The sequence below is a fragment of the Myotis myotis genome, unplaced genomic scaffold (genome assembly GCF_014108235.1).
Source record: "Myotis myotis isolate mMyoMyo1 unplaced genomic scaffold, mMyoMyo1.p scaffold_m19_p_2, whole genome shotgun sequence".
Taxonomy (NCBI): Eukaryota; Metazoa; Chordata; class Mammalia; order Chiroptera; family Vespertilionidae; genus Myotis; species Myotis myotis.
The window spans coordinates 91360795-91371034 of NW_023416324.1; the positions used below are offsets into that span (position 1 = coordinate 91360795).

The window sequence follows — 10240 nt, forward strand, 5'->3', positions numbered from 1 at the left end:
CCCACCCCTCATAGCCAAGGTCGACCAGATTACTACTCTAGTGTTTTAATTCACCACCTTCTTATTTTGGCGGGGGACAGAAAAATGTTTCAATGTTTAAAACACCCATTGGTAAGGGTTATTTTCATCACAAGGAAGTTCAGCAGAGAAGATCGGGAAATTGTCACATAATTGGCAGCTCTTTAGAATTTAGACCAAACTTATTAGACCATGTTTATATTTTCCTGTGACCAAATTCCTGCCACAAAACATTTGGAAGAACATTTTTCCCCCAGTATGGGAAATTTGGGCCTTTACAGCAGACAGGCGGGATGGAAGAAAGGAAATTTAGAATTAACGTTGCTTAACTACTGTTAAACTAATGGATGCATCATTAGCTGAAGAAGCTAGCTTGTCTGTCAAGACCTCTCAAATCCCCAGGAGCTGAAATACAAAGTGCAGCATAAAGGGTGTGCAAGAGGCCTTTACTTTCTTAAAGGACATATTTATACAAAGGCACAAGTAAATAACGGCAAGTCTGGGCCAACTTCTCCCGAGTCCGGTTAAAAGGACAGCGGGCCAAGGACCCACCCGGTTTTCTCTGAGAAACGCCCCAACCCGCCCCGCCCCCCTCCGGGCGCCATCGTGCACCCACAGTTCCAGTGCCTTCCTTAGGGGCAATGTGGCGGGCGGGTCCTTCGTCCTCTCCCTGAAACAGGGGTCTCCAACAAGCTGCAAAGGCTAAAACACGATGTCTACAGTTAAAAGCACATCCAAAGGTCTTACAGCCTTGCTCAGTTGTCAGGAGCCTTTTTTCGTGGAGAAAACTACTGGTCATTGTCTTGAGGGTTTCCTTCCATTCTGAGGCTGGGGTAGAATCCGAGAGATCCGCTAGGAAGGCCTGAGCGATGGGGAAACCGGCCGGTGCTTTGCCCGGGCTCACCGTGCTTGGCCACAGGATCTGTCTGGTGCGACTTCACCACTGAGTGGCTCCCTCCTTTCCCTCCGCGCTCCCCACACTCCAGGTGGACGGCGCTCAGCAAAGCGTCGGGGTAAGTTACCCGGCGCGGCCCCAGTCCCACGGTCCCTCCGGGGGTTCTGGCGCCGCGGGGCCGAGGGCCGGCGGGCCGGTCAGGGAGAGTGCGAGGGGCGCGCGTAGCGCAGCGTGTAGTTGGCCCCCGCGTTGTTGTCCCAGTACTCGCCTTGGGCGCAGCGGTAGCAGACTGCGAAGTGGACGGCGATGTCCGGCGCGTTTATGTCCTCCCCTTCCTCGGGCTGCAGACCCGGGGGCAGGCACAGGGAGAAGTGGAAGCGCTCGGCACTCTGCTCCTCCTCGGCGCCCCCGGGCCCAGGTTCCCCCGACGGCGTCTCCTGCCGCTGTAGCTTCACGGGCTCTGGCTGCAGTTCGGCAGGCACGTCCAGGAAGGAGCGCCAATCAGTGAAAGTGTAGCGCACGGCCACGGCCCTCGGCCCGGGGCAGCCCAGCACCCGTCCGGAGCCTGTCACCTCCGCGCCCCCGGGCGCCGAGCAGTGCACGCGCTCCAGGCACACGCGCTGCCGCCGCAGGCGCTCGGCCGCCGCGCCCGGCCCGGGCAGCTCGAAGAGAGGACGCAGCCGTGGAGGCGGCGCAGCGAGGGGCGCGCTGGCCGCCGCCAGCAGGCCCGGGAGCTGCTGCAGGTCCTCGGCGCTCATGGGGAAGCTGCGGAGGCGGGAGAGCACGGCCGGCGGCACCCGCGGCTCCTCGGCCTCGCTGAAGTGCTTAATGCTGGCCAGGCTCAGCCCCAGCGCGTCCGCGAACTGCACTCGCTTCTTGCACTTGGCGCAGCAGCCACCCGGGCTGTGCGGCGTGTCCTCGGCCCTCTCGCCGCCCTCCGCGTCCAGCCCCAGGCCAAGCTGCTGGCGCTGCTGCAGGAGCTTGGCCGCCTGCAAGATCGGGTCGGCGGGCAGCGAGAAGGACCGCGCGCGGCGGCGGCGGCGGCACGCCAGCAGCTCCTCCTGCTCTCGGAGGACAGCCTCCTCCTCGGGGGACAAGGGCTCGGCGTCGGGACTCCCCGACTCCGCTACGCTGCCGCCGTCCCTGCCGCCCTCCAGGCAGAGGACCCCCGCGGCGGGCAACTCCTGGGCTGGTGAGGGTTCTCCAAAGGGCGCGGGCCCCGGCGCCTCCGAAGTTAGCTGCTGCGCCCCCTGGGGCTCCATGAAGCAGCCGGTCCTCGGGACCTATCCGGGTTGCGAACCCCCGGCTCAACACTCTTCTGGAGACTTAACACCTTGGGGTCGTTGACAGCGTGCGCCCACCTCGGGCTCAGAGAAGAAGGAGTTCCACGTGGGAGCCTCGGGGTTTTAGCGGCGGCCGCCTGGGCGGAGCGGGAGGGGGATGCGGCCAGGGGCCGGCTCCCGGCCTGGCCGCCCCGGGATTGAACCTGCGGGTGACGGGGAGGGACCGGGGCGGGGAGGCGCGGCCGCGGAACACCTGGAGGCTGGCGGCGCGGGGCCAGGGCTCGCGGGCGGGGTTTCCGAATATCCCGGTGGCAAGTGGGAGGCGGCTTTCTGAAGTCGGGGGTCCGTTTCACCTCCCTCCCACCCCAGCGGGGCCGCGGGAACTCCTGGATGAACTCGCGCTCAGCTTTCGTGGACACTGGCGTGAGCAGCCTCCCTCCAGCCGTAGTTAGCCCACAGGTCCTGACCAGGATGCCCTCGGAGGGTCGCAGAGCGCGTTCCTGCCGGCTGTCCCTCGGCCCAGGGAGTCCGCGGGGAGGGGCGCAATGGAGGACCACTCGCCCGCGAGGAATCTGGGAGGTGGCCGCGCCGCGGGCCGAGAGCGTGGGGCGCCTCCTGTCCTCTTCCTTCCTTCCCAAAACTCAGGGCTCCCCGGGCTCCAATCCCAGTCGGAAGCCTGAAGCGCGCTAGCCTCTCCGCGCTTCCGAAAGCCGCGCGCCGTGGGCCAGGGCCGAGCCTGGGGCGGGGACGGTGCGGAGACGCGCGGAGGGGGGGACCCGGCAGCGAGCCGAGAGCCGCCGGAGGCCATTCGCGCGGGGCCCGGGAGCACGTTCCCGCCCCTCCCCTCGGCCCGCCCGCCACTGCTCCGAGCTCCGCGCGCACCGCCCCCACCGCGGCCGGACTCCGACGCCACAGACGCCAGTGCCCCGTCCTCGCCCGCGGGAGCGGGGGCCTGCGGCGCAGGGGCCGCGAGGTCGCCCCCCAGCCTCTCCGAAGCCGTGAGATTCCCCCCTCCCCGCCCCCTTCCGAAGAAATGCGGAACTTGGGAAATGGGGACTTCAGAAGTGTTTTTAAGGCTAACTTTATTTTGATTAAGTCAGTGGTTCTCAAACTTTAGTGTGCACCAGCCTCACGGAGCACCCGGGCCCGCCCAGAGTTCTGATTCGGTGGGTCTGAATGGTGTCCCGCAGAATTGAACACGGGCAGGCTGATGCCGCTGGGCTCTGGAGACCGCAGTTGGGAACTAATCAACGCCTATGTGAATTGAACCGAGTGCAGTTGCTTTTGTATAAAACGTTGGAGATTCTAGAAACATAGATCCCCTATTTCACACAAAAACAAAAGGCAAAACCGTCCTACCCAGGTCATTTAATGCAGGCATAATAACTAAAACACCTTATGATCTGGCAGAATTTAAAGCGGCCAGGGCTTTCGGGATTTTAGGCATTTGGGTGTGGGGGCAGGTAAAAGAGATGGTGAGAGTGAAGGTAAGGATCATATAAGTAGCTAATATTGATTGACCACCAGAGGGTCACCTGCTGAGGACTCCCCTCTTATTCCCAGAACAACCCTGTGAGGTCCGAATCATATTATCCCTGCTCTACATGTGGGACCTTAAGGTATAGAAGATTTTTCATTGCCCAGGTCTTAGAGTTAGTTCGTGGTGGGATCTGAACCCGGGTAATTTAGAAGGAAGGTTTCTCCCATGGCTACTAAGCCGGGGCTGGGGGTGGTACTCATGAGGAAGGGTCTCTACTGCTCACTTGCTGGGGTCTTGAAGGTCCTCCCCTGCCCAGTGTGGAAAGCCATGACTGCCTCTCAACTGGGGGCTTACACAAAGGACCAGATACACACGGCCTGTCTTCTGGGACGACGCCAAGAAAGAAAACATTGTTTTTACATTTAAGTAGACATTGATATGTTATGGAGTTAAATACAGAATTTGTAAACTATTTTAAAGGTAAAATGGGACCTCCAAGAGATTTTGAGGTTGTGCTGACTCTCTGGGCTGCAGCCCTTATCAGGGTACCTGCCCATTCCGGGGCAGGGACAAGAGGGACGTGAGGCATGTAGGCAGTGGATTTTAAGGGTCGTGCAGTGCCCTGGTCCCAGCCCTGTCCTATTTTCCTCTCTTTGATGAAAATATTAGAAGTACCCACCTTCATGGGTCTCTCAGTATACAGTGCTGGAGGACACCACCGTTAAACAAAAAGTCACACAAGCAAATAGAGACTCAGCCACTCTGGGAGATGCTAGAAGGCAGGACCTGACCTGGTGGGGAAGGCCAGAGAAGCCTCTGTGAGGGAGGTGAGTGGGAGTGAACAGCTAGGACTGCAAGCAAGAGCATTTTAGCCGGATGGCAGGCCCTGTGTGAGAGGCAATGTGGAAGAGTGGGAATGGAGAAGGCCTGTGTGGCCCAAGAGCCCAGAGCAAGGAGAAGCTGGCAGAGCTGGGGATGGAGGGTATGAAGGGGCCACTCAGGGCCTTGAGCTATGAGAAGCCATGGAAGGGTTTTGAATCACTGGTGTGATTAACTAGATTTGAGGGTTGAAAGATCATTCGGAAGCAGGATGAAGAGCAGCTTGCGGGAGACAGAGGAATTGTGGGAGAAGCTGTCAGGAGACTGTTGCAGTGAAGAAGGGTGATCATCCTTGGTGGAGAGAGGTGGTGATGGTGGGGTGGAAAGATTTGAGGGCTATTTAGGAGTGAAAACCAACATTACATGCTAATGGACCAACATAGGGATAGGTGAGGGGGAGAGAGGTACCTTCTAGGATTTGGACATGAGCAATTGGGTGGAGACAGTAGAGGTCACTGGTGCAAGGACCACTAGAAGAGGAACAGAGGGGAGTGCGAGATCATGAATTCCGTTTGGGGCAGGTCGAGCTTAATAGGTTCTCAGGTTCTTTCTCTTTTTTTTCCTAAATATATTTTATTGATTTTTTTACAGAGAGGAAGGGAGAGGGATAGAGAGCTAGAAACATCGATGAGAGAAATGTTGATCAGCTGCCTCCTGCACACCTCCTACTGGGCATGTGCCTGCAACCAAGGTACATGCCCTTGACCAGAATCGAACCTGGGACCTTTCAGTCCGCAGGCTGATGCTCTATCCACTGAGCCAAACCGGTTAGGGCTCTCAGGTTCTTTCTGACCAGTTTGTCAACAACAACTTAGTGTCCAACAATTCAAATCTGACTCTGTTTGGAGTTAAGGGGCTACCAGTACTAGTATGCCCTGACTTCAGATGCTAGCTGCAATGGCATGCTGAGGCCTCCATACTTTGGCTCAGCCAACTACAAATTTGAAGGTTCCCACTGTCCTACGCTCAGGGTTGATAATCCAACAGAATGGCTCACAGAACTCAGATGAAAGGGGTCAGAATAATGCTACCCCAAAATATGTCATTTTGGCATAAGAATTATTTTGAGCTGAAGGCAATTAAGAAACAACAGACAAAGAAGAAATACTCTGTCCTCCCAGTTTTTGCCTATAAACCTGGCATAAATTTCCCTTTGTAAAGGTAACATAAATTCCCATTTGTAAATGTGTCTCCATATCTTTCTTTTTAAAAAGAAATATAATTGACATATACCATTATATTAGTTTCAGATGTACAACATCATAATTCAATATTTGTATATATTGTGAAATGATCACCACAATTAATTAACATTCATCAACATACATAGCTAAAATTGTTTTTGTTGTGATGAGAACTTCTAAGATCTTTCTTAGTAGCTTTTTTTTTAAGCTAGGAGAGAGCTTTCTTTTTTAAAAAATATGTTTTTATTGATTTTAAAGAGTATGGAAGAGCCCAGCCAGCGTGGCGCAGTGGTGAATGTCGACCCAAGAACCAGGAGGTCAAGGTTCAATTCCCAGTCAGGGCACATGCCCGGGGTTGCAGGCTCTGTTACAAGTGTGGGGTGTGCAGGAGGCAGCCGATCAATGATTCTCTCTCATCATTGATGTTTCTCTCTCTCCCTCTCCCTTCCTCTCTGAAATCAACAAAAATATATTTTTTAAAAATAAATAAAGAGTAAGGGAGATGTAGAGAGAGAGAGAAACATCAATCTGCTACCATCTGCACACTCCCTACTGGGGATAGAGCCCACAACCCGGCATGTGTCCTGACTGGAAATTGAACTGGTCATGTCTTGGGTCCTGGGCCACACCACTGAACCACACCGGCCGGGCTACAATATAGTATTATTAACATTAGTCATCATCTGTGTATTATACCCATGATTATTTATGTTATAACTGAGAATTTGTTCCTTTTGGCCCCCTTCACCTGTTTCACCCATTCCTTCCTCCTGATCTGGCAGCCAGCAATCTGTTCTCTGTATCCATGAGCTTGGATTTGTTGTGTTTGTTTGTTTAGAGTATAAGTGAGATCATATGGTATTTACCTTTCTCTGTCTGAGTTAATGCACGTAACATAATGCCCTCAAGATCCTTCCATGTTGTCCATATAGCAAGATTTTTTTTTATGGCTGAGTAATATTTCATTGTACATATGTACCATATATTTTTCATCAATTCATCTATTGATGGACACCGAGGTTACTTCAACATCTTGGCTATCTATACATATAAAAAGCCAGGACCAGAATGCTGTAATGACCAGAATGACCGGTCGCTATGACACCCACTGCGGCCAGGGAACTGGCCCGATCAGGGGGTGAGGCCGGCCGGCCAACCTCCTTTGGCCCCTCCCCAGAGCCAGCCCAGCCCTGATCACCCCGATCAGGGCAGGCCCTCCAGCCAACCTCCCACCATCTCCTCCTAGCCCCAATCCACTGATTGGGGCCAGGCCAGCTGGACCACAACTGTGCACAAAGTTGTGCACTGGGCCTCTAGTTGTAAATAATGCTGTAATGAACATTTTGATGCATATGTCTGTTTGAATTAGTGTTTGGGGTTTCTTTGAATAAATACCCAGAAGCGGAATTGCTAGATCCTTTGTCTCTTGTTATAGTCTTTGTTTTAAAGTCTGTTTGTCTGATATAATTATTGCTGCCCCAACATTTTTAAAATTTCCATTTTCATGAAATATCTTTTTCCGTCCCTTTACCTTCAGTCTGTGTGTGTCTTTTGATCTGAAGTGAGTCTCTTATAGGCAGCATATTCCTTCAGCCACCCTATGTCTTTTGAGGTGGAATTGCTGCGTCATATGGTAATTCTATTTTTAATTTTTGCAGGAACCTTCATACTGTTTCGATAGTGGTTGCACCAATTTATATTCCCACTAGCTGTGCACAAGGGTTCCCTTTCTTCCACTACTTTTTTTTTTTTTTTTTTTGTAATAGCCATTCTAACAGGTATGCAGCAATATCTCACTGTAGTTTTGATTTGCATTTCCCTGATAACAAATGATGTTTAGCACCTTTTCGTGTACCTGTTGCCATCTGTATATCTTCTTTGGGGAAATGTCCATTTAGATCCTCTACCCAATTTTTAATCGAATTGTTTGGTATTTTGTTTTGAGTCATTGAGTCATATGAGTTCTGTACTTATTTTGGATAGTAACCCCTTATCAAGTATATATTTGCAAATATATTCTCTCATTCAGTAGTTTACAATTTCATTTTATTGGTGGGTTTTTTGTTTTGTTTTGTTTTACTTTGTTTTTGCTATGCAGAAGCTTCTTAGTTTGATGTAGTCTAATTTGTTTCTTTTTGGTTTTGTTGCCTTTGCTCTTGATGTCAAATCCAGAAAATCATTGCCAAAGATAGATGTCAAGGAGCTTACTGCCTACAATTTCTTTTAGGAGTCTTATAATTTCAGTTCTTCAGTTCAAATCTGTAATCTACTTGAATTAATTTTTGTGTATGGTGTAAGGTAGTGGCCCAGTTTCATTCTTTTGCATATGATTGTCTAGTTTTCTAAACATCATTTGTTGAAGAGACTGTCCTTTCTCTATTGTATATTCTTGGCTCCTTTGTTATAAATTAATTTACCATACATGAGTGGGTTTATTTCTGACCTCTCTATTCTGTTTTATTGATTTATGTGCATGTTTTTATGTCAACAAACATGGTCAGAACCACTTTTATTCAGCATAGTATTGGAAGTCTTAACCACAGCAATCAAATAAGAAAAAGAAATAAAAGGCATCCAAATTGGAGAGGAAGAAGTAAAACTGTCAGTTTTTGCAAATGACATGATATTGTATATAAAGAACCTTAAAAGTTTCACCAAAAAACTACTAGAACTGATAAATTGAATTAATTACAGTATCAGGAGGCAAAGTAAATATTCAGGAATCAGTTACATTTTAATACATCAATAACAAACTATCAGAAAAAGAAATTTTAAAATGAATCCTATTTATAATTACATCAAAAAATAATAAAGTAGCTAGGGATAAATTTAACCAAGGAAATAAAAGACCTATACTCAGAATATTATAAGACACCGAGGAAGATAAAAATAAATGGAAGGCCCTAACCGGTTTGGCTCAGTGGATAGAGCGTCAGCCTGCAGACTCAGGGGTCCCAGGTTCGATTCCGGTCAAGGGCATGTACTTTGGCTGTGGGCACATCCCCAGTGGGGAGTGTGCAGGAGGCAGCTGATCGATGTTTCTCTCTCATCGATGTTTCTAACTCTCTGTCCCTCTCCCTTCCTCTCTATGAAAAATCAATAAAAAATATATTTTAAAAAAAATAATAATAAATGGAAGCACATACCGTGCTCATGGTTAACATAGCCATACTACCCAGAGCAATTATAGATTCAGTGCAATCGCTATCAAAATATCATTGGCGTTTTCCACAGAACTAGAAAATCTAATCCTAAAACTTATATGGAAACCACAAAAGATCCCGAATAGCCGCAGCAATCTTGAGAAAGAACAAAGTTGGAGGTGTCATGCTACCTAATTTCAAACTATACTACAAGGCTATAGTAATCAAAAAGAGCTCTAAAAACAGATGCATAGATCAATAGAACAGAATAGAGAGGCCAGAAATAAACCCAGGCCTATATGGTCAATTAATATCTGAGAAAGGAGGCAAGAACAAAGACATTCTATTCAACAAGTGTTTTGGTGAAAATTTGACAGATATATGCAAAAAATGAAGTGAACACTTTCTTACATCATATACAAGAATAAACTAAAAATGGATTAAAGACTTAAATGTAAGACTCAAAGCCATAAAACTCCTAGAAGAAAACATAGACAGTAAACCCTTTGACATTACTCTTAGCAATGTTTTTTTTCCCTGCTAGATCTTAGGCAAGGGAAACAACAATAACAAAATAAACAAATGGAACTATATCAAACTATAAAGGTTTTGCACAGCAACAGAGACCATTAACAAAATGAAAAGACAACCTACTGAATGGAAGATGATACTTGCCAATGATATATCCAATAATGACTTAATATCTAAAATTTGTAAAGAGCTTATACAATGCATCATCAAAAAAACAAACAAACCAATTTAAAAAATACATAGACATTTCTCAAAAGAAGGAATACAGATTGCCAATAGACATATGAAAACATATTCAATGTCACTAATCATCAGAGAAATGCAAATTAAAACCACAGTGAGATATCACCTCACACCTGTCAGATTGGCTAGCATCAATAAATCAACAAACAATTAGTGTTGGCAAGGATGTGGGGGAAAGAGAACTCTTGTGCATTGTTGGTGGGAATACAACTTGGTGCAGCCACTAGGGAAAACAGTATGAAAGTTCCTCAAAAAATTAAAAATGGAACTGCCTTATGATTCAGTGATTCCAAGTCTGGGTATACATTCAAAGAAATCCAAAACACTAACTTGAAAAGATATATGCAACCATCTGTGTGTTGCAGCATTATTTATAACTAGAGGCCCGGTGCACAAAAATTTGTGCACTCGGGGGGAGGGAGGGGTCCCTCAGCCCGGCCTGTGCCCTCTCGCAGTCTGGGACCCCTTGGGAGATAACACCCTTCTGGCTTAGGCCTGCTCCCGGGTGGCAGAGGGCAGGCCCAATCCTTAGGTGCAGTCCCTGGTCGGGCTCAGAGCAGGGCTGATTGGGGAGTTGGGGCGCC

At 49.1% G+C, this 10240-nt stretch overlaps 1 protein-coding gene across 1 annotated transcript; it reads right to left on the reverse strand.

The window, feature by feature from the left end:
* Positions 1-450: 450 nt before the first annotated feature.
* Positions 451-2308, reverse strand: PPP1R3G (protein phosphatase 1 regulatory subunit 3G). The gene has a single exon (XM_036352719.1). The coding sequence runs from the start codon at positions 2173-2175 to the stop codon at positions 1111-1113; it is 1065 nt and encodes a 354-aa protein (XP_036208612.1). The 5' UTR covers positions 2176-2308; the 3' UTR covers positions 451-1110.
* Between the last annotated feature and the right edge of the window lie 7932 nt (positions 2309-10240).

Bases quoted from the DNA above. Each gene is read 5' to 3' on its own strand.
- PPP1R3G (XM_036352719.1), bottom strand. From the start codon at position 2,175: ATGGAGCCCCAGGGGGCGCAGCAGCTAACTTCGGAGGCGCCGGGGCCC.